Source organism: Equus przewalskii, chromosome 2 (assembly GCF_037783145.1).
Source record: "Equus przewalskii isolate Varuska chromosome 2, EquPr2, whole genome shotgun sequence".
Taxonomy (NCBI): domain Eukaryota; kingdom Metazoa; phylum Chordata; class Mammalia; order Perissodactyla; family Equidae; genus Equus; species Equus przewalskii.
In genome coordinates, this window is record NC_091832.1 from 48,516,872 (window position 1) to 48,540,686 (window position 23,815).

The 23,815-nt window shown below is 49.1% G+C and overlaps 1 protein-coding gene across 50 annotated transcripts in view; it reads left to right on the forward strand.

Annotated features, from left to right (window-relative positions):
• Positions 1 to 73: 73 nt before the first annotated feature.
• C2H1orf159 (chromosome 2 C1orf159 homolog) overlaps positions 74 to 23,815 on the forward strand; it is a 28,404-nt gene continuing 4,662 nt past the window's right edge. For 2 of the 50 annotated variants that reach the window (XR_011536144.1, XR_011536155.1), the window contains exons 1-7: positions 74 to 214; positions 980 to 1,177; positions 17,023 to 17,091; positions 17,172 to 17,260; positions 19,028 to 19,103; positions 22,677 to 22,763; positions 23,162 to 23,227. Coding sequence is in view for 47 of the 50 variants with exons in the window: in XM_070605676.1 (XP_070461777.1) it covers positions 89 to 214; positions 980 to 1,177; positions 17,023 to 17,091; positions 17,172 to 17,260; positions 19,028 to 19,103; positions 22,677 to 22,763 (645 nt within the window). In the remaining 3 variants the exon portion in view is untranslated. Of the gene's footprint in view, positions 215 to 280; positions 1,178 to 14,790; positions 15,337 to 16,544; positions 16,799 to 16,969; positions 17,092 to 17,171; positions 17,261 to 19,027; positions 19,104 to 22,676; positions 22,764 to 23,161; positions 23,228 to 23,815 lie in introns of those variants that run through there. The other 48 variants (XR_011536128.1, XM_070605743.1, XM_070605676.1 and 45 more) reach the window with 46 other exon arrangements.

Genomic DNA, 23,815 nt, shown 5'->3' on the forward strand with positions numbered 1-23,815 from the left:
CGCGCGCCTCCCTCGGCCTCGCGAGAACCCTGTGCCGGAACCCATCCCGTGAGGGTGGACTCCCGCGGGATCTGCCGGGAGTTGTAGTATGGGGCTGGGAATCGCGCCCGCGAGCACCCGGGCTGGGGCGACGGAAAGACTACAAGTCCCAGAGGGTGAGGCGCGACCGCCTGGAGGGCGGGGGGTACGAAAGAGGAACCCGGAGGGCGCCCGGGTGAGTGAGGGGCCGGAGGCGGGGGCGGGCGTGGGCGCGGGCGCGGGCGGCGGGGCTAGGCGGGGCGGGGCGGGGGCGCGGACACCCGAGCTGGGCGGGCTGGGCGGCAGGGGGCGCAGCGGCCAGACAGCGGTTGGCGGGGACCCTGGTCCTCCCCGGCGTCGGCCCTCGCCCCTACCCCTCGACCCCTGGCGTCGGGAGCTCGGAGCCCCAGAAACCGGAGGCGGGACCCCTAGCCCGACGCCCGCGGAGGCCGCTTCCCGCGAGGCCGCCGGGTCCTGGGCTGCGCTGACCGCGTCCCCGTGGACCGGTGATCCGGGTTTGTTCCCGTCGTCGTCGCCCGAGCAGTCGGGGCGCAGTCGCGGCGCCAGCTTCCCCACGACGACCGTGCCGCCGTCACGACAGCGTGACCGACGCGCTCCCGCGGTCCGACGGGGCCGGCCGGTGTGGACGCCGTCCTACCCGACCCCAAGAAGCGCGCCCCGGCAATGCAGTTTCTGCCCCAAAGCCACGTGACCGAGGTCTCGGCCGCCGCGTCCTGCCGAATTCCAGGGGTCAGCCCGCCCGGCCCTTTGTTTCGCGTTTTCCCAGTGTTATTGTCGCGCGCGGAGGGAGGTCGGGGCCTGGGTCTTCTCGGGGTTTTAACCTGGGGAAGCTGGAGGCCCACCGGGTGGTCGGGCGCCCGGATCCTCTCGGGCCCCCCGCGCTGAGGGCCCCCGCAGGGGAGTCTATGTGCAGCCAGGATCTTAATGGCCACGTTTTCAGAAGCTCCTGGAAGGAAATAAAGTCTGGACTATCCAGAAAGGCTCTTCTCCTGGCGCGTGCACACCCCCGCCCCGCGTATTCCTCCCCAAGGCGGAGCACGCAGATGTGTTGGTGCGTCCGCTGAGCCGGGTGGTCCCCCCGCAGCATCGGCCCCAAAGGCACCTCCCAGCCCCTCTTGCATCGCCCGTGCTCTCCAAGGTAAGCTGGTAATTCCTTTGAAGAACGACCTCCAGTCACTATAGCCCTGAGAATTCCCGTCCCCAAGGGAAGGATGCCTTCGAGTGTTTTCCTAGCACGCAGAACCCCACAGATAGGCTCCCGGGGTCCACATCGCTCTCCGGGGTGCTGAGTCCGCAGAGCCGTGCGCAGCGAGTGTGGGACATATCAACAGACTGGAATGTTTCCTTTACTTCCAATCAGGTCGCTCACAGCATTTACTCTATCCCAGCCGAAATGGGATAGAGACCCATTTTAGACCTAGAAGCAGTTTATGGGTCCGCATTGGCCTTGGCTCCGTTTGCTTGCTAAGAAGGTGACCAGCAGTACCTGCGGCAGGGGTGGCAGTCCAGCGGGCCCTCCTGTGTTGCCCACAGTGGGAGAACTGGAGGATAAGCACGTGTGAAACACATGCTGAGTGAGGAAGACGAGTTGCAGTGAGTGTTTATGTGGTCGCCTGGCCCTGCTCACCCAGCGAGGCTTCCTGATGGAGAGCCTGTTTGTCCTGCCAGCACCTAAGCCCTGTTGACTGACCAAAATAATTCCACCCAGTCACCTTGATGTGTTACTTGTTTAAAATCACAGTGACCTGGAGGCATTATTTCTTCACTGAAACCAATTCTAAGGAAAAATAAGAGTTATGAAAGAACATATAGTACAATTTAAATTCTCACCACAGATTCCATTACCTTGTAGAAACTTTTTTACCCAATTATTTAGCTTTTGGCTTCAATAAGATTTTCCAAGTAGAAAATGAATTGCATTTATTTAGTTAGTTATTGAGGTGTAATTCACATATAGTGAAATGGGTAGGTCCAGTTTGACTAGTTTTGGCAAATGCATGCAGCTGTGTGACCTACACACTTGTCATGATAGGAAACGCTTCTGTCACCCCAAAGGCTCCCTGGCGTTGTGGACTGAATGTCTCTTCTCCCCAGAATCCACATGTAGAAGCTCTGAGCCCCCAGGGTGACATGATATTTGGAGGCCTGGACTTTGAAAGGTGATTAGGGTTAGATGAGGTCATGAGGCGGGACCCTATGAAGGGATTAGTGCCTTTATAAGAAGAGGGGGAGGAGGCTGCCTGATGGCGCACTTGGCCTTGGTGGCCTGGGGTTTGCAGGTTTGGATCCCAGGCATGGACTGGTACACTACTCATCAGCCATGCTGTGGAGGCGTCCCACATACAAAATACAGGAAGATAGGCATGGATGACAGCTCAGCAACAGTCTTCCTCACCAAAAAAAAAGAAAAAGAAAAGGAGAGAGAGAGAGCTCTCCCCTCTCCACTCACATGCATCCAAGAAAGGGTGCCACAGCGAGAAGGCCGTCTGCAAGCTGGGAAGGGGCCCTCACCAGACACAGAGTCTCCTCGCACCTTGATCTGGGACTCCAGCTCCCCAGACCGTGAGAAACAAATGTCTGCTGTCTAAGGCGCCTGGTCTGTGGCGATTGGTCAGGACAGCCTCATGAGCCTGTCCAGACCTGTCCCCAGAAGCAGGCGTGGTTCCTGCTCTGCTGCCATTCCTTGGTCCTCCTGGCGCTAGACCTCATTTTGATGGTGCCGGCTGGTGGGTGTTTGTTGGGCTGCCGCTCTGAGGCCCTTGATATTGTGGTCAGCACTCCTGGGGTTGTCCTGCAGTGCACTCACCGCCCGCGGTGGCACCTGGTGGGGTCCTCAGGTCTGGTTTGCAGGACTAAAGGGATGCGCATTCCTGTGCACATTTTCTGAGCGGGCTTTCCTGCTCTGGGAGAACACATAGGAGTGAGGCTGCCCTGGTGGCCTAGTGGGCAGCGCAGTGTTTCATCACGGGTTTGATTTGCATTTCCTCCAGCTTAGTTGTGGAGCGCTTTTCCATCTGCTTGTCACCCATTTGTACCTCTTCTGAAGTGTCTGATCAAGTCCTTTGCCCTTTTTTTCATTACCGAGTTGTAGAAGTTCTTCATATCTTCTGGATACAAGTCTTGTCAGATAGATATATTGTGAATATTCTTTGACTTGCCTATTCATTTTATTAATGGTGTATTTTTTAAAGTTTTTTCCCCCAGAGATTGGCCCTGAGCTAACATCTGTTGCCAATCTTTTTTTCCCTTCTTCTTCCCAAAGACCCCCCAGTACGTAGTTGTATATTCTAGTTGCAGGTCCTTCTAGTTGTGCTATGTGGCATGTTGCCTCAGCATGGCCTGATGAGCAGTGCTAGGTCTGTGCCCAGGATCTGAACCGGCAAAACCCTGGGCCGCTGGAGCAGAGTGCGAGAACTTAACCACTAGGCCATGGGGCCAGCCCCAATGGTGTATTTTTTAAATTAACTTTAAAAATTTTGGAGTAGTTTGAGATTTTCAGAAAAGCTGCAAGGATAGCCCAGTTTTCCCTAATGTGAACGTCTGACATGACCACAGCACATTTGTCAAAACTAAGAGACAGCACTGCTACTCGACTGTTACCCGCCCTGCAGACTTCAGATTTGCGCGTTTCCCCAGCGTCGTCTTTCTGCCCCAGATCATGTCCAGAATCCACACTGTGTCGAGGGTCACGTCTCCCTTGTCCGCCCGGGGATGTGACAGTGTGTCGGGCGCTCCTTTTTTTCACGATCTTGACAGTCTCGAGGAGGACTGCCGGGGCTTTTGTGAATGTCTGTCATCTTGGGTTTGTCTGATGTGCTTTCTCGGGGTTAGACTGGGGTTGTGGGTTTGGGGAAAGACAGCCCCAGAGGTGAGCTGGCCTCTGGTCACATCGTATCAGGTGTCGACCTGGGGCGCCTGGTTCAGGTGGTGTGGCCAGGTGTCTCTTGTGTAGAGGCCCCCTGTCCCGTCCCCCCTGTCCTCTTGGCAGCCGCTCCCTGAGCAGCCCAGCCTTGGGCGGGGGCTCTGGGGGCGGTCTGCCTCCCGCAGGGAAGAGCCGAGTGCTGTTTGGAATTCTGTGGAGAGGGTTCCTCTCCTCCCCTGTGTGTTGACCGACGGGTCACTTACTTGGATCAGGATGGACTCGCCATGTGTGTCGCCTGCTTGGGTTGTGGTGCAGCGCTGTGCTGTCTCCTCTGCTGCTCACGTTGTCCCAGCTTGGCTGTCGGGAGCTCTTTCATGTGCCTCTTGCGCCTGTGACGTGTCCCCACCCTGCTGTCTGTCCAGCACTGCCAGACGCTCCAGGTTCATCGCGTTGTATCCCTGTCTCAGCCCTGGAATCAGCCGTTTCTCCAGGGAGCCCTGGTTTATTTGACTGGAGAATGGCATTTAGAAACCAGGCTCTGGCCCTGGGTGGGCACACCACTGAGGGGCCGTCACTGCCCATGGTCCTCTCGGGGCGGGGCTACCTAACACATGTATGTATTCATCTTTGTGTCTGTAACCTGCCCACCACCTGCCATCCATTTTCTGCTTTGTCCAACCGCAGTGTACATATAAAGCAGTTTCAGAATTGTTTGCCTGTAACCCCCCACGATAAACAAATTTACAAACGAGAGTATGGTTTTTATGTGTGGTTTCTTTTTATCTTTAGGCTTACAGTTTCTAGTCAAAACACCGTTTTCCAAAGATGCTGAGATCGGCTCCCTTTCCCATCTCCTTCAGTGTCAATGCATCCGTTGGTAACGCAGCTGGATTCAGGAGTCACCGTCTGCGTTCCATCCTAAGATTGCTGGCATTCTGGTTGACATTGGTGTTTTTTGCATACATTAAAGTTTATTCTCTATGAGATATAGTTCTATGGGTGTTGACAAATGCAGAGTCTTGTGTCCACCATAATGATGTATTTTGATCAGAAGTTTTTATTATCGATGAAGTTCAATTTATCAATTGTTTTTCCTTTTTGGTTTATGCTTTCTGTGTCCTATCTAAAAGTCTTTGCCTAACCAGAAGCCATGCAGATGTTCTCCTGTGTTTTCTTCTTGAAGCTTTATAGATTCCGTTGTTGTGTGTAGCTTCATGATTCATCTCTAATTAATTTTTCATATGATGTGAGTTTAGGTTCAGTTTTCATTCCATGTGAGTAGCCAGTTGTCCAGCACCATTTGTTGAAAAACTTTCTTTCCCCCATTGAATTGCTTTGGCATCTTGTCAAAAATCATTTGACTGGGGGCCTGCCTGGGGCATAGTGGTTAAGTTTGGCACGCTCAGCTTCGGCAGCCCAGGTTTGCAGGTTCAGATCCTGGGTGTGGGCCTACACCACTTGTCAGCCATGCCGTGGCGGTGACCCATATACAAAATAGAGGAAGATTAGCACAGATGTTAGTTCAGGGCAAATCTTCCTCAGCAAAAAACCAAAAAAACAAAAAAAACAAATCATTTGACTGTGTTTGTCAGGGTTTATTTCTGTATTCTCTATTCTGTTACGTCGATCTGTTTGTCTGTTCATCAATCCACACTGTCTTGTGACTTTACAAGGAGTCTTCAAGTAAGGTAGCGTAAATCCTCCATCTTCATTCTTCTTTTAAAAATTTCTTTGACTATTCTGGGTTCTTTGCATTTTTATATGAATTTTAGAATCAGCTTGTCAATTCCTCAAAAAAAAAAAAAAGCCTGCTGTAATTTTGACTGGAACTGTATTAAATATTAGATTGATTTGGGGAGAATTTACATCTTAATAATATTGTGTCCTCTAACCCATTGACATGGATTAACAGATATATCCATTATATATATAATGGTGTATATATAGATATATAGATATGTATATAGATATATATATGTATCACTATGGTCTATCTTTCCATTATTTGGATCTTGAATTTCTGTCAGCAATGTTTCATGGTTTTCAGTATACAGGTCTGACACATTTTTTATTAAAATTTATCCCCACAAACAAATTATGTTTTTGAATGCCATTGGAAATGATATTTATTTAAGTTTCATTATCCAGTCATCTGTTGCTAGTATATAGAAATAACAATTAATTTTGTACATTGACTTTATATTCTCGGAACATTGCTCAATTCACTTATAAATTGAGGTGGCTTTTTTTGTAGAATTGTTAGAATTTTCCATGTCAACAAGCATGCTGTCTACAGAGGCAGTTCGCTTCCTCCTTGTACCCTTTCTGGTTTTTGTTTGTTTTCTCTCCTTACTGCACTTGCTGAACCTACAGGACAATGTTGAATGGAAGTGATAAAATTTGACTTTTTCAGTCTTCAGGGGGAAATGTTTAATATTTCACTATTAATTTGATGTTAGCTGTAGGTTATTTTGTAGATGTCTTTTGTCAGGTTGAGAGTGTTTACTTCTATTTTTCGTTTGCTGAGAGTTTTTATCATGAAGGAGCCTGAAATTTTGCCATATGCTTGTTTGCAGCTGTTGAAATGGTCATGTGCCTTTTTCCTCCTTTGGTCTCTTGAGGTGTGGGTAGCAGCAATGGGTTTTTGCATGTGAAGCCCATCTGTGTTCCTGGAAGGAATGCGTTGGTCATATTCTGTCACCTTTTTAATATTTTACTGCATGCAGTTTGTGAATATTTTGTTAGGAGTGTTTGGGTCTCTGTTCATGAGGGATATTAGTCTGTATTTTTTTCCTTGTAACATCCTTGTTTGGATTTCTATCAGGGTTAGACTGGCCTATCTTTGAGTCTTGCTTGCTGGCCTTGTAAACGAGTTGGGACGTGTTCCCTCCTCCTTTATTTTCTGAAAGACTTTGTGTGATGTTGATATTGCTTCTTCCTCAGGTGTTGGATAGACTTCACCAGTGAAGCTGTCTGGGTTCGTCCTTTCTTTGTGGGAAGTTTTTAAATTATGAATTCAATTTCTTCCACAAATATAAAGCTATTTCGATTTCCTGCTTCATCTTGTGCCTTTTTTTTTCTTCTCCCCAAAGCCCCCCAGTACATAGTTGTATATCCCAGTTGTGAGTGCCTCTGGTTGTGCTGTGTGGGATGCCGCCTCAGCATGGCCTGATGAGCGGTGCCATGTCCGTGCCCAGGATCCGAACCCGCGAAAGCCTGGGCCACGGAAGCAGAGTGCGTGAACTTAACCACTCGCCACGGGGCCAGCCCCCATCTTGTGTCATTTTTGTAATTTGTATCTTTAAATAAACTTGACCATTTCACTTAAGTTGTTGAATTTGTTGGCATAAGGTTGTTTATAATATTGCCTGATTATCCTGCCATGTTGTAGGATTTGTGGTGATATCTCCTCTTTCATTTCTGATACAGATAATTTGCGTTGACATTTTTTTCTTGATTATTCTTGTTAGAGGTTTATCAATTTTATTAATCTTTTCAAAGATTCAACTTTTGACTTTGCTTATTTTCTGTAATTTTTATCCATTTTTAATTTCATTCATTTCCACTCTCATTTTTATTATTTACTTTCGTCTACCTAATCTGAGTTTAATTTACTCTTCTTTTTCTATCTTTTTTTTTTTTTTTTGAGGAAGATTAGCCCTGAGCTAACTACTGCCAATCCTCCTCTTTTTGCTGAGGAACACTGGCCCTGAGCTAACATCCATGTCCATCTTCCTCTACTTTATACATGGGACGCCTACCACAGCATGGCTTTTGCCAAGCGTTGCCATATCTGCACCCGGGATCTGAACCGGCAAACCTTGGGCCGCCAAGGAGCAGAACGTGCGAACTTAACCGCTGCACCACCAGGCTGGCCCCTTTTTCTATCTTTTTAAGATGAAAGTATAGATGAATGATTTTACACTTGTCTTCTTTCCTTCTTTTTTTTTTTGGTGAGGAAGATTGTCCCTGAGCTAACATTTGTGCCAAGCTTCCTCTATTTTGTATGTGGGATGCCGCCATAGCGTCGCTTGATGAGCATGTCTAGGTCTGTACCCGGGTTCTGAACCAGCAAACCCTGGGCCGCCAAAGTGGAGTGTGTGCGCTTAACCACTGGGCCAGCCCTTGTCTTCTTTTCTTGTATAGGCATTTAAAACTATAAATTTCCTTCTACGCATGGCTTTAGCTTCTTACACAAAATGTGATATATTGTACTTCGTTATCTTTCTGTTAAAAATATTTCAAAATTTCCTTTGTTCGATCCATGAGTTATTTAGAAGTCTGTTGTTTAATTTCAAAAGATTTGGAGGTTTTCTAAATAGCCTTTCTTATTGATTTCTAGTATAATTCCTTTGTAGCCAGAGAACATACTCTTGATTTGATCCTTTGAAATTCATTGATGTTTGTTTTATGGTCTATCTTAGTGAATGCTCTGTTTGCAGTTAAGAATGTGTATTCCATTGTTGTTGAGTGTCATGTTCTGTAATTGTCAGTTGAGTTGAGTTGGTCAATAATATTGCCCCAATATTTTATATTCTTATCAATTTTTTGGTCTACTTGTTCAATCACTTATTGAAAGAGGGATATTAAAGTCTCCAACCATGACTGTGGATTTGTCTTTTTCCTTTTAGTTCTGTCAACTTATTCTTCCTGTATTTGAAAGCCTTTTATTAAGTGCATACATATTTAAGAATGATTTATCTTCTTGATGAATTTACTCTGTTATCGTTGCAAAAAGTCCCTCTATTACGTAAAGCAGTACTCTTCTTGAAGTCTGCTTTTTCTGAGGTCAGCATGTCTGCACAAGTGTTCTCATACTCAGTGTTTTTACGGACTGTCTTTTCCATCCTGTGCTTTTAGTCTATCTGTGTCTTTCTACTTAAAGCTTTTTTCTTATACGGAGTATTATCATTGGGTCTTGCTTTTTATCCAGTCTGACAATCTCTACTTTTTAAAAAAGGCACTCTATAGGCATTATATAATTTTGTTTTTCCCAGATTTTTTTTATTGTGGTAAAATATACGTAACATAAAATTTACCATTTTAAGTGTATAGTCTGTGGCATTAAGTATATTTACATCGTTGTGCGACACTCACCACTATCCATCTCCAGATCTTTTTGATCCTCCCAAACTGAAACTCTGTCCCCATTAAACACTAACTTCCCACCCCCTCCCCCACCCCCTGGCACCCAGCATCCTACTTTCTTTCTCTATGAATTTGACTCCTCTAGGGACCTCATATAAGTGAAATCATATGATATTTGTCCTTTTGTGACTGACCTCTTTCACTCAGCATAATGTCCTCAGTGTTCATCCATCTTGTAGCATGTGTCAGAATTCCCTTCCTTTTTAAGGCTCAATAATATTCTCTTGTAGGTGTAGACCGCATTTTGTTTATCCATTCATTGGTTGATGAACACTTGGGTAGCTTCCACCTTTTTGGGTTTTGTGAATAATGCTGCTATGAACATAGGTGAACAAATATCTTTGAGACCCTGTTTTCAGTTCTTTTTGGAAATATGTGCACAAATGGAATTGCTGGGTCATATGTGTTAAGTATTTTGAGAAAGCACCATTCCGTTTTCTCCAGTGGCTGCACCATTTGACATCCCCACCAGCAGTAGACAAGGGCTCCAACTTCTCACATCCTCCCAACACCTGCTCTTTCTGTTTTTCATAATAGCCATCCTCAGGGGCGTGAAGTGGTATATGTCTCTTTCCCTAATGATTAGTGATGCTCATCTCTACTTTTTAATTGGGATATTTAGTCCAGTTACATTTAGCGCAGTTATTGGAGTATTCGGGTTTAGATCTACCATCTTGATGTTTGATTTCTATTTTTTCCATCTGTTTCTTTGTTCATCCTTTCTCCTCCTTTTTTAGGTGAATCAAAGATTTTTTAAATTTCATTGTATCTCCTCTACTGACTTTTCAGTTCTGCCTTTTTGTGTTTTTTTTAGTGCTTCCTCTAGAGATTAAATGTACGTGTTTACCTTTTCATGGTCTACCTTAGAAAACATCCTTGTACTTCACAAACAGCGTGAGAACCTTGCACAGCAGGTCCCAGTGACCGTTTCCCACTCTTGGCGCTCTTGTCAGTGTATATGTTACTTCTGCAGATGCTAGAAAATTCTTCCACACACTGTTGTCATTTTTACTTTAGTTAGGAGACTTTTAAAATAGTTAAAGGTGTATTATATTTATTTATTAAGTCTTGGATGCCTTTGTGTTAAATTGAGGATTTCTGTAGAACTGTACTGTACTTGGCCGCCTGTGTTAAACATATTAGTTGAATGTTGTAAAACGAGCAGTGTGCATCGGCTCCAATTGAAGAACCCTCACATGCCAGTTTAGTGCGGTGGGAAGTCGAGGCTGTGGACCCAGGGGCCTGAACCAGTCCTCACCTGCCGCGTACTCACTGTGGGGTCTGTGCAACGCTGTTTCCTCTTTAAAACGGGTTGCTAATAGGCGTTGCCAGGAGGGTGAAATGAATTACTGTGTGTACGTGTCTCAGAGTGGTGCTTGGCGCACAGTCAGGGCTATGTAAGTGCTATTCGGGCTGCCGCTTGGCAGTGAGCAAGTCCACATCCTCTGGAGAGCCAGGAGCTCAGCAGATGGAGACTTCTTGAGCCCCTCAGACCAACGTGGGCATGAAAGGCCAGCTCTACCTCAGATACAGTCTGTACGACGAAGCTCTAAGGCCATGAAATTACATTTCTAGGAGAATAAATCTCAGAAGATTACGAATTTGATCATTCTTTGGGGAGCGCTTTAAAGATGAAAGGGCCTACTAAAATAATGCTAAGGGTAACTTAGTGGCTTAAATCTATCTTTTTGCAATTAGATTCACCTTCTTCACCATGAAGTGTGTTTAATGCATCCTTGGTTTGCTTTTCTGAGGCCCACACAGAGACTGTCTCATCTGTCAGTTAAACGTCTGACCCCTTCCCCGTGAGCGAGACTCTGGGACTTGTTCCCTCAAGTGCTCATTGCCGGCAAGAATGCTGCTCTCAGGAAGCTTCTGTGCCCGCCGAAGTTGCTTTGGTTTCTGAAAACAAAAAGCCATGCAGGGGCTGCCCAGTGGCCTAGTGGTTAAGTTCGCGTGCTCCGCTTCAGTGGCCCAGGGTTCGTCAGTTCAGATCCCAGGCACAGACCCACATACCACTTGGCAAGCCATGCTGTGGCAGGCGTCCCACGTATAAAGTAGAGGAAGATGGGCACGGATGTTAGCTCACGGCCAGTCTTCCTCAGCAAAAATAGGAGCATTGGCAGTAGTTAGCTCAGGGCTAATCTTCCTCAAAAAAATAAAAATTAAAAAAAAAAAAAGAAACAATGACCAAAACTTTTCCAAGTTTGGTGAAAGACATAAATTTATAGAATTAAGAAGCTCAGTGAATCCCAAACAGGATAAATATAAAACCACACCTAGACACATCATTTTCAAATTACTGAAAACTAAGGATTAATTTTAAAAATCTTGAAAGCAGCCCGAGAAAAACAACAGATTACATATAGCACATAATTGCAAAGACTGTGAATTTATCATCAGAAATGATGGAGGCCAGAGGCAAGTGGAACTGCATCCTTAGGATGCTGAAAGAAAAAATTGTTACTGAATTCTGCACCCTCCAAGAGTGAGCAGTAAATAAAATATTTTCAGAAAAAGGAAAACTGATAGCATTTGTTGCCATCAAATGTGTGCTACCAGAAATGCTGAAAGAGAGTGATGACAGAGTGAAACTCAGCTCTTGTGAATGAGTGAACATCAAAAGTGGCAAATATCTGAGAGAAATGTTTCCCTTAACATACATATTTAAAGAAAAATGAAAACGTTTCCTGGGTTTGTAATGTATGCAGATGTAATACATATGACAGCCGTAGCCTAAAGAATAGTAAAGGGGAACGTGAACCTACCTGGTTGCAAGCTTCCTAATTTGACATGAAGTGGTACAGTATTGATTCTGTGTAGCCTGTGAAAAAGTAAGGATGTATAATCCTATCCCTAGAGCAACTTTAAAAATAATGCAAAGAAGTGTAACTAAAGAACCAAAAGATAAAGTGGAAGAGAATTTTTAAATTATCCAAATAATATAAAAGAGAGAAAAGAGAGGACAGGGGAACAAAACACCAGAGATAAGCCGAGAACAAATAATGAAACGGTAGCCCTAAATTGAGCCACATGTCGTTATATGCAAAGCCCACAGAATGTGCAACATCGAGTGACCTAATGTAAATATGCACTGAGGGCAACAGTGATGTGTCAGTGTAGGTTCATCGATTGTAGCAAATGTACCCTGTGCTGCAGGATGTTGATAGTAGGGGAAGCTCTGCCTTTTGAGGAGAGGGGGACGTATGGGAACTCTCTTGCTTCCCGCTCAGTTTTGCTGTGAACCTAAAACTGCTCTAAAAAATAAAGTCTTGGGGCTAGCCCGGTGGCAGAGTGGTTGAGTTTGCACACTCTGCTTCAGTGGCCCAGGGTTTGTGGGTTCAGATCCTGGGTATGGACCTACACACTGCTTCTCAAGCCATGCTGTGGCAGCATCCCACGTACAAAATAGAGGAAGATTGTCACAGATGTTAGCTCAGGGCCAATCTTCCTCAAGCAAACAGAGGAAGATTGTTACAGATGTTAGCTCAGGGCCAATCTTCCTCACCAAAAAAGAATAATAATCATAAAGTCTTTTATTATTTTCTTTATTGAGGTAACACTGCTTTATAACATTAATGTCTTTTATATATTAAAACAAAACAGAGGGACAAGTAGAAAACAATAAAATAGTAGAACTAAGCCTAACCATAGTGATAATTCCATTAAATGTTGATGGACTAAACCCTCCAGTCAAAAGGTAGAGATTGTCAAAATGGATAAATAAGCCAGACTCTACTACATGCTGGCTGTAGGAAATTCACTGTAAATATAAAAACACAGGTGAAAATAAGTAGATGCAAAAAATATATGTATCTTGCAAACAGCATGAGAAGGGTGGAGTGGCTAAATTTATATCAGATAAGGTAGAGTCCAAGATATGGAGTATTAGCAATGTAAAGGGAAATTTCTATTCATAAAAGGTCATGTCTTCAAGAAGACATATCAGTTATTAATATGCCTGATAACAGAACCTCAAAATACATGAAGCAAAATTGACAGAATTCAAGGGAGAAATGGGCAATTCCACAATCATTGAAGGAGACTTTAACATCTCTCTCTCACCAATAGTTAGAACAAAAGACCAAAGAAATCAGTAAAGACATGAAGAATCTGAACAATAGTCCCAGGCATCTTTTCCCAATTGATATTTGTAGAAAACTACTCCTATCAAGAGCAGAATACAAATTCCCACCAAGTGCACGTTGTGCATCCTCTAGACCTGCTGAGCCCTAAAACAAGTTTCAAAAGAGAGTAAAGAACTAAAGCTGTACTTGTTCACAGATGGCACGATTATTTATATGGAAGATCCTAAGACATCTGCAAAAAAACTGCGAGAACCATTAAGTGAATTTAGCAAGATCTCAGGAATCAGAGTTAATGTGCAAATTCTAGTCATTTTTTTTTTTTAAAGATTTTATTTTTTTCCTTTTTCTCCCCAAAGCCCCCCGGTACATAGTTGTGTATTCTTCGTTGTGGGTTCTTCTAGTTGTGGCATGTGGGACGCTGCCTCAGCGTGGTCGGATGAGCAGTGCCATGTCCGCGCCCAGGACTCGAACCAACGAAACACTGGGCTGCCTGCAGCGGAGCGCGCGAACTTAACCACTTGGCCACGGGGCCAGCCCCTCTAGTCATATTTTTATATACTAGCAGCAAACCATTGGAAAAGGAAATTTGAAATTCAATTCTATTTACAATAATACCAAAAAAATATTTAGTAATAAGTTTTTCAAAAGATGTGCATGACCACTTCTTCACTGAAACCCAGAGAACATTGCCGAGAGAAATGAAGGAGCACGTGGAGAAATGGAGAGAGAGCGTGTTCATAGACTGGAAGACTCAAGACAGTGTCACCTACCCCAGTCCAAATCCCAGCAGGCTTTCTTGTAGGAAGTGACAAGATGATTCTAAAGTACAGAAATGCTTATGACCTAGAGTTGCCAAAACAATTAAACAGAGCAAGGCTTATGTTACCTGATTTCAGACTTTCCGCAGAGCTTCAGTAATCGAGACGGTGTGGCATTGGAGAAGGATAGACACATGGATGAATGAGCAGAATAGAAAGCCTAGAAACAGAGCCACACGTAGATACTCGATTGCTTTTCAACACGGATGTCTCTCAGAAAAGAAAAGTCAACAAATGAAAGTACATATTTAAAAAATGAACCTTGATCTTTACTTCACACCATACACAAAAGTAACTCAAAATGTTAAAACTAAAACTATAAAACTTCTAGAACAAAACACAGGAAATATTTATGACCCTGAGGTCAAGGCAGAGATTTCTTAGGACACAAAAAGCAAGAACCATAAAAGAAAAAAACAGATCATTCGATTTTATCAAAATGAAAACATTTGCTCTTCTTGATACCCATAAGAAAATGAAAGGAAAGCCACGGAGTGGGAGAAAATCTCTGCAATACATAAATCTGACAAAGAATATATAAAGAATGGTTACAACTCAGTAATAGAAAGACAACCCAATTAAACAAAATGGCCACAAGTTGTGAACAGACACTTCCCAGAAGATATATAAATGGCCAGTAAACACGTGAGAAGGTGCTGATGGTCACTGGTTATCAGGGAAACAGAGGTTAGCGCAGCAGTGAGATGCTGGGTGCTGGTGAGGATGCTGCCAGAGGAACCATCACACACTGCTGGTGGGGATGCACATGGTGCAGCCACTGTTGAAGACAGTTTCTTAGAAAGTTATAAATACACTCACCTTGTAGTTGTTTCAGTCCTAGGTATTTATCCGAGAGAAATGAAAACAACTGTCCACACAAAGATGCATACAAGAATGTCCAGGGGCTGGCCTGGTGGCGCAGTGGTTAAGTTCACCTGCTCTGCTTCGGCACCCTGGGGTTTGCCAATTTGGATCCTGGATGCGGACCTACACACTTCTCATCAAGCCATGCTGTGGCTGCATCCCACATACAAAGTGGAGGAAGATGGGCACAGATGTTGGCTCAGGGCCAGTCTTCCTCAGCAAAAAGAAGAGGATTGGTGGCGGATGTTAGCTCAGGGCTAATCTTCCTCAAAAAAAAAAAAGAATGTCCACAGCAGCTTCATTCACAGTCACAGATCTGGACAAGGCCCAAGTGTCCAAGAGAGGCGGATAGGTAAGGCAGATAGGAAATGTCACGTATCTTCATAATGGACTATCGTTCAGCCATAAAAAGGAAGGAGGTACGGATGAACCTGAAGATTGTTATGCTGACTGGAAGGAGCCAGACACAAAAGTATGCATACTGTATGGTCCATCCACATAAAATTCTAGAAAACAGGTTAGTGTGCAGCGATGCAGGTCGGCCTGCCTGGGGCCAGGGGTGGGGGCTGCAGAGGGCTCAGTGTCTCCTGCAGGCGGTGGAGACACCGGTGCAGGTTGTCTGGACTCACAAGTGTGTGTTCTAGACAGATGCATTTCACTGTGGGCACGTTAAACCGCAGTACCATTGACTGACTAGCAGGTGAGAGTGTGGACTGAGATCTTGGACTGAGATTCCTGAGTTGAGATGGTGTTTTGTGATTTAGTGTGACCCTGGGGATGCCTCTTACAGAGAGTGGGCAGAAGGTCTGTGACTCCCCGACTTTTCCTTGAGGCAAGGAGAGGTAGCCTTTGCTGAGCAAAACTTGCATAGACAAAAAAAAGGGCGGAACTTGAGCACATCCTACGGGGGGGTGGCAGTGCTCTGGGACGCCAGTAGTTGCCATGGAAGGAGCAGGTGCATCAGGGAGACGCATGCGTTTTAATGGGATGGCCTGGATTAGGGGTGGGGAGGCACTTACCACATCCTGCCTCTGCCCTGGACGCAACCTAGTGTAAAGTGAATGACAGGACACACCCCAGCCCATGTCCTGACATCACTTGTTTGCAAGTGTCAACCAACCTTCGCCCTCCCCCTGCTAGGCAGCCTGGGGCAACAGCACGTGGGGAGGCAGGTCCGGCATCCTGGGCCTGCTGGTGCGGGGCCCTGGGCCAGTCAAGGGAGTGGTTCCTCGACACCCAGCCCCACACGCATTCCCTGCAGACCTTCTTCGGAAGAAGTAAGGGGTCCAGCGGATGTGGTCTAGGTTCCACTTCAGTAGCCTGGAACAGTCTGTGCAGGTGCACAGCCTCGGCCCTGCAGCTGTCTTCGTCAAGTGCAGAGTCTTTTCAGAGGTGACTTGTATATGTCAAAATATTTATCCAGCTGTGTTTGAGACAGACTACACCATGGTTGCCACCTTGCAAGCTGACAGAGGTTGTTGGAACTTGACTGACAGTTCAGGTCAGGGGCTGTGGGTTTCCTCTGCTTACATTACAAGTGTGACATGTGAGCAGTGAGTTGCACGCTGTCGGGTCTCAGGGCCTTAGTGTAGAGAGTGGACTCCCGCCGTTGCTCCTGTGTCGTCTGTACAGGTTGTCTGCTCTGGCATCATCCTGCACTGGGGTCTTAGGTTGTCCCCTTCATCCCCCAACATGGTGTCTTTCAGGTACTCTTCTGTGATGAAAGTAGGGTGAGCCACAGAAACTGTACCGAATGTCCCTGACTGGCCTGTGTTCACCCCAGGAGCCCCCTGCCCTGAACAGTTCCGTCTCTGGGTAAAATTGCTCGAAATGCAAGTCAGGGTTTTACTAGGACAGAGTGAGATGACAGATGGACCAGTCCCATCTGAGCTCATGGAAAGGACTGGCTCATCCAGAACCCCTTCTGCTCAGCCCTTCTTCTAGGAGCAGTGAGCGGCTGAAAGCTGTTGGAGGAAGGAGTGAGTGTCCAAAGTCCAGATCCAGATGGGCTGAGCAGGCCTCTCTGGCCCCTGCTCTGGGCTCCTTATGGGAAGTCCAGTTGGACCCCAAGCACCAGAGGCGGAGTCCCCCAAGTGATGTGGCCATACAGCGACCAGCAGCGGGGCCTCACTGTCGGCTTTGATTTGCAGGCCTCAGAGCAGAGGTCTGCGGGGCTCGGGGGCTGACTCCTGGTTCTTGGCAGGCCTGCCCCGACAGCGATCACCGGCCAGAGAGGATCTGGATGTCTGCAGCTCACGTCCTGGAGGGCCAGGTAAGGCTCCTCCTCCTCGGCCCCACCTGGTGCCCTGGAAGGCGGTACCCGTGTCTGCACAGCACCCCTCTCTGTTGCAGACCCTGTGCTCCAGAACATGGCACTCCAGCGCGCCGTTCTCCTGGCCGGCCTCCTGGTGGAAGTTGCCAGCAAGTCCTCAGACAGTGCGGTAGGTCCCTATCGTGCAGCAGCGTGGGGGACAGGAAGTAAAGTCAGGGCCCTCTCAGCCCTGCCCCTCATGGAGGCGGTGGGCCCTCGCCTGGGGGTCTCACCCTTCAACCTTCAGGGGTCATCCTTGCCTGGGCCCTGAAGACACTGACTGCGCCCACGCTCGAGGCCAGAGGGGCTTGTGCCTTGTGGAGGGCAGCAGACACACGACCCCGCCTGCACCTGCTGTGTTCTGTCTGCTGTAACCTTCTTTCTCTCTTTGCCAAACTGACCCTGTTGCTATAATTGAAATAAGGTCTCTACAGAGCCGCCCCTACTGGCACCGACCCGAGTCCCAAGCTGCCTGCCAAGCTCCTGGGGTGGACGGAGACTGCTTACTCCAGGCGAGCAGCCGCATCAGGCAGGGTCCGCCGCACGCCTTCACGGCCAAGCGTCCTGGCTCTCCTAAGCCAGTGACACGGGTCTGCTGAGCTGTGGTTTCTCTAGGAGCCCCAGCCTTGCCCGCACATGCCTGCCACATGTCCCGGCCAGTGGGCCATGCAGCCACTCTGCCAGGGCTGGATGGGATGGGACAGCTGGGGCGTCCTTCAAGGCTTGGCTCAGCTGTGAGCTGGCCTCAGCCCCTCCCGTGGTGGTGTGGAGGTTCCTGCCATTCTTTAGACGCCCCTCACTGTTCACTGTGTTCCAGTCTTGAGAAACAAAAGCACAGCTGTGATACACACACGAGCTGAGGTCCCCTTGCAAGCCCCCTTGAGGCCTGTCAGCTGCTCAACCCGTAAATGCCAACCCTTGGCACACCTGTGCCCCATGCTGCCCGCTCCTGCATATGGACGTGGCAGGTATGAGTTCATCCACCGGGCACTTCCTCTGTGGGGCCAGGTGGGAAACCCCGATGGTGGGGTGTCCGTAGAATTGCAGAGAACATCAGTGAAGCAGCCGGAGCCTGTGGGATGACTATTTCTTTGGGAACACAGGGCAAACATGCTTGTGTCAGCCCCCCTGTCCCTCACCAGGGAGGCCAGGGGGCCTGGGTCAATCTTCGTGTTTTATCATACTCTAGGAAGACATGTGTTTCCTTTCTCATGAAGGCACTGTGCACACTTAGCAGCTTTAGTTTCCACAGCCACCATCTGGCAAGTGGTGACTAATAGGAATAACTTCATGGGCTAGAATGACCCCCTTGGTGCCCACCTGTGGCCATGAGGTGAGAGGCAATAGCTCTGCCCTGGACCCGAGAGACCCACATGGAGAAAGGGCTGCAGTCCCCACCACCTACCAGGTGAGGCTCTGAGTGGTCGGCCAGGCAGGCTGCAAAAGGAGATGACCACAAAGCGCAGGGTGCCCGCAGACCGGGAAGGGTCCCAGGACCACTCCCTGCCCCACCAGGCTGCTCCCAGCCTGGGCCCCAGTCAGAACTTCTGAATGGGCCCCCAAGGGATTCTCCTTCTTGGCCTGTGGGAGTTCGGGTGCTGGGGAACACACCCTGGCAGGTCCCAGCCCAACACTCCAGTTGTTTATTCAGTCATCAAACTCTCATTCTCAAATACCAAGTTCTGTCCCAGAGAGCATCTATGTGGTGTGGCCGTGAGTCCTCACCTCACCCCGGCTGATCAGGGGACAGTCACCTGATGCTGACTCAAGAAGAGGCCAGAGCCATGGGCATTGGGATGAGCTTGTGAGGCGCCCCCTCTGCAGACACCATCTTTGGCCTGGCTTGCGTGAGCCGCCTGGCTCTGGCATTGGAAACTCACCGCCATCTCCCCTCTAGGGCCAGCAGCCTGAGTGTTGTGTGGACGTGGTGGACGTCAATGCCACCTGCCCAGGCACAAGCCTGTGTGGCCCAGGTAAGCCACTTTGGCCTGGGCCGACCTAGACCGGCCTTGGTGATGAGGATGGCGCTCGTGTGCGCTGCGGAGCTGTTGCGCTCACCATGCCCCGTGTGAGCAGGAGGGCACATGGACCTCTCAGGAAGGAGGCTGGCATGGGACTGGGAGCTGGGCGAGGGGCTCAGGGAGTGGCCAAGGCAGCAGGAAGGTGATGGCTTGTCCCAGCCTCCCTGCTCCTGGCAGCCTGGCTGCCTCTCCCGGGCGTGGGGCAGGCCCTGTGGAGAGACTGTGGTTTGGAGCAGTGGGAGGTGTGGGGAGGCCAGACCGCCCCGTCCCCCAGGGGAGTTTCAGCTGGGCCTGAGAACTGCTGACTAAGACAGGCGAATGGGAAGCACAGGAAGGTGTGCGGATCACTTGACGCGAGCCCTTGTGAGGAAGCAGAGACCCCAGGAAGCGGCAAGGCCTGAGCGTTTGCCTGTGCGGTTGAGCAATGACAGCTGTGGAAAAGTGGCTGAACTGTGTGGGGAGGCTGCCGAAGATGGGTGGGGAGGAGGTTTAACAAGGTTTGTGCACAGAATTCTCGCAGCCTGGCTCCTGTCCTTGAGGATGTGACTGTTTCTTTCCTCCTGTACCGGGAGGGTGTCTTCCTCTCCTGCTTCCTGGAAGAAAAAGGGAGGCCAGAGCATCCTTCTTGCATCGCCTGTTTTCTAAGTGTCTTTAGCTCAAAATAATCCTTATGCCAAAGAGGCATGTTGGGGGCAGCATGTTCTGTTTTCCTTCCCTCCCCCATGTGAAACTTCATCTTCAGAAAGTTTCACATATTAAAAGCCAAGTTGGTAGCTGTGGGGGGATTAGGGTTTGCACTTGTGAGATAAGAGAGTGGCAGAGGGGGAGAAGAAACATAGATGGGACAAGCAGAAGAGCTCGTCCAAGTGCACCATCCCGTGTCCACATGCACCGTCCCATGTCCTACTGAGTCAGCTTCTGAGGCTTGGGGAGAGCCCGCTCCAGTTAGACAGCTGCGTTTCATGTTAGGAGGCTGTACTGCAGGTTGCCTCTATGTGGTGTGAGCAATCAGGTATGTAGTAAGAGGCATTTCTATAGAAACAGAAGAAAAACAAAGGTTAATGATTGGAGCAAATGAAAATCCCGGTTGTTGAGTCCAGAAGGCAGTCAGTCAGCTGAGAAAATGTCTAGATGTTGGCTCAGAGCATCTTCACATGAACTGGGGCAGCAGTGGCCGTCTCTGATGAATTTCCTGGTTTGCGGTTTGAATGTCTCTGGTGATGGGCTGGGGGTTCTTGTGAACTTTCCGTGTGGTTCACACAGCAGCAGGCACAACGCTGTCCCACGCGGTCTGTTGACGTGGTTTCTCTGAAGTTCACGTTAAGTTGTCCGTCCTTAGTTTGTGGGGCTTCGGGGAAAGGACAGTTTTAGTTCTTAGTGATTCCAAGTCCGAAGGGTGGGAGAAATTGGAAACGTTAGTTTGGAGAGTTGTAGCCAGATATTGGAGGAGACTAGAAGAATGCACGATCCAATCCAGTTTGCAGGTAGACAAACTGCAAAGACAATGAGCCAGACTAGAATCTGATATCCATGTAGGTGATTTTAATTTTTACTGAAATGTCCTTTTTCTCTCTACAGTCACCCCATTTCTACCTAAGATAATCACAGTAAGGGTAATTTGCTTGTAAAAGAAGTCTGGCCTCACTAAATTTGTCCTGGTTATTTACATAAGTGGAGCAAAAACAGTGATGACCATGGGGCCACCTGGTGGCTGAGTGGTTAAGTTTGTATGCTGTGCTCTGGCAGCCTGGGGCTCACCAGGTTTGAATCCTGGGCATGGACCTACACACTGCTCTTCAAGCCACACTGTGGTGGCATCCCACATACAAAATAGAGGATAGTTGGTACAGATGTTAGTTCAGGGCCAATCTTCCTCACCAAAAAAACCCCAAACACACCAGCAGTAACCATATGGGCAGGCTGTTTAAGTCTGTCTTGCTGAGCCTATCACTGCAGTCTCAGAGTGGACTGTTCAAAGTCTCTCGAGGCCAGGAAGCCAAGCTGAGGACTCACCATCAGACTTGGCCTGCAGTACTTACGGATTTGGGTGAACACCTCTCTTTTCAAGGTCCCCAAAATAGCCTGAGTTTCCTGGGCCTGCCAGGAAGTGGCCCTCCTTATTCACCTGGTAAGGCTGCTGGGAACCCTGTAAGCAAGGTGTCAGGGGGCTTTTTAAAGGGGCTGTATTGGCTGTGTAACGTCAACCTCAGCTCCTTAAAACGTCTGGTCACTGGTCCTGGCGCTCCAGCTGCACTTTGTCCCTGTCCACACAGCCCAGCCGAGGGTCTCCTCGTGGCCAGCAGCCCTGGGTCGCTCCGCCAAGGAGCCCAGCCGCTGCCGAGCTGGTCAGAGGGTGCTTCTCAGGAGACTCGCTGTGTTGGCGCCAGGTCTGGGTCCAGGACCCCGTGTTCCCAGGCCTCCTGGAGCAGACTTTGGAGCAGACACCTTGTGCCTTCCCCATGGTCTGCTCCCCCCCCGCCCCCCCATAGGGCCAGGTCAAGGCAAAGAGGCCCCGTGCTGAGAAGAGAAACTCTGTTTTTACAAGAAATGGAGGCCTGTTTCTGGTGCTGTTTATGACTCCATGTCAGATCTGACATGGCCTCCTGGTGCTGCTTGGCCTGTCTGCCCACGCTGTGCTCATGTCACGCTTCAGGACCTGCCATCTGCTCGGTGTCACTGCGAAAAGGCCTTCCTCTCACGGTGACCCATTTGTGTATAGACTAAACGTCGGTAAATTCATTATGAAGGGCCTGCAGCCTGTGGCTTTTCCCCAGATGCTGCCCCAGTGGCCAGCGCTAGCCTCCAGCACCCACAGTCCATACCAGTTACCATGTGTTAGCTCAGCCTCTGTGCTGCACGTTGGGGATGTTAAGAAAAAACAGAGGTGTAAGACGATTCCTGCCCTAAAGTGGGCAGTTGGGAAGATGGGCTGTCCATCAACTGCTGGACGGCCAGAGCTGGACCACTCTGAGCGCTGGATGGGTAGCTCCCTGGGCCCCTGGCTGGGGGAGGGCAGGGCTGCTGGCAGCAGTGCAGTCTGGGATGGCAATGGAATTTGAGAGTGTGGGGACCCTCCAGGGAGGGATGCAGGGGCAACAGAGGGAGCAAGGGCCTCGCCTGGGCCGGGAGCAGTGCCACTGGTGGGGTGGGCCTTGTCCCTCATACCAACTGAGTGAGGAGTGCACTGCAGCAAGGTGGGGTGAGGGCCCGGGGTTGAGGCTGTGGGGGTGGGAGGTGGAGCTCACCCTGGTCCTCTCCTGAGTGTGAGGCCAAACACGGCACCTATTTTGGATTCCCGTCCCCAGCCTCTCTGAAGTGTTTTCCAAGACATCCAGGGAAGGACCCCCCAGGGATGCCCCTGCACCAGAGGGCTCACCGTGGTTCCTGTTGAGCTTCTTTTTCTGAAACTGGACCATGTCATTCCATCCAAATGACCAGAATGGGTTAATTAGCTGTTGTTTTACAAACTCAAAATATAGAGAAACTTCCAGCAGACAGCAAGCTGAGTACCTGTCTCTTGCACAGGCTGCTACAGGCACTGGAACGAGGACGGGAGCATCAGCTGTGTCCAGTGCAGGAACGGAACCTACAACAGTTCCGAGTGCAGAGGCCGTACGTCATTGCCCCATTTTCCCCCACCCCCTCATGCCCACCTGGCCTGCTTTTCCTTGAGGGGCCACATCTCCAAGTTCTGGAGGAACGGGCGGGAGTCTCTATTCTTGTCCCCCACTAGTGGGTGACCCACCTCACCCTGAAGCACTGTCCATCGAGGGAACACCCCCAGGACCACCCCACCCCTGTCCTCTTGTCTATCCAGGACAGCTGTGAGGTGAGGGCCACTCCGCTGCCATGGTCCCCTCCCTTTGTCGTTTCTGCCTCATGGTTCCCCTTTGGGCTGTGTCTCTCTCCCTGGGGGTCCTTGGTGGGGTTTCCATGCATGGCCCAGGACATTTCCATGGGTCTGGGCTGTCCACAAAGCTGGCAGCACTGACAGCTCTGCTCCCCCATAGTTGCTGGCCGGGGTGTACAGTTCCCGGTGAACAGGAGCACAGGGACGCCTGGGCGGCCAAATTTCAGTAAGTCTCTCAGCTCACCAGAACAGAGCAGGGCCTCTGCCCAGGTCCTGTCAGGGGAGAGGGGGCATCATCCAAGCCTTTCCCAGTGCAGACCCCAACCACAGATGCTCACCACAGCAGGGCCATGTCCACAGTCAAGGTCAAACTCCACCCCAGCCAAGAGCTCTGTGTACAGGGACTCAACCCTGGTCACGGAGACGGCCTAGTAGAGAGTCCAGCAGCCCCTTGGGCTGGGTCAGTTGCACGGCCACAGCCCTCGCTGTGCCTCTGAACAGTTCCTGTTAGTGGAAGCCCTTCCAGCCGCACATCTCACCCTTGGCCTCACTCTTAGTCCACTCAGCCCCGAGGGCCATGGGAACTTGGGACATGCAGGTCTTCTGGAGATTGGAGGACACCCTGAGGTCCCCTAGCCCCCATCCCCAGTGGTTCCTCTAGGATGTAGGGCTTGGAAGAGACTGCAAACATTGCATGCCAGACAGAAGTACCCGTCACACCACCTGGTGCTCAGGGGCAGACACAGGACCCACCTCTTGGACGCTCTGTCCCCAGCCTGCTCCTGTCTGCCAGGCATCTCATCCTACCCAGATG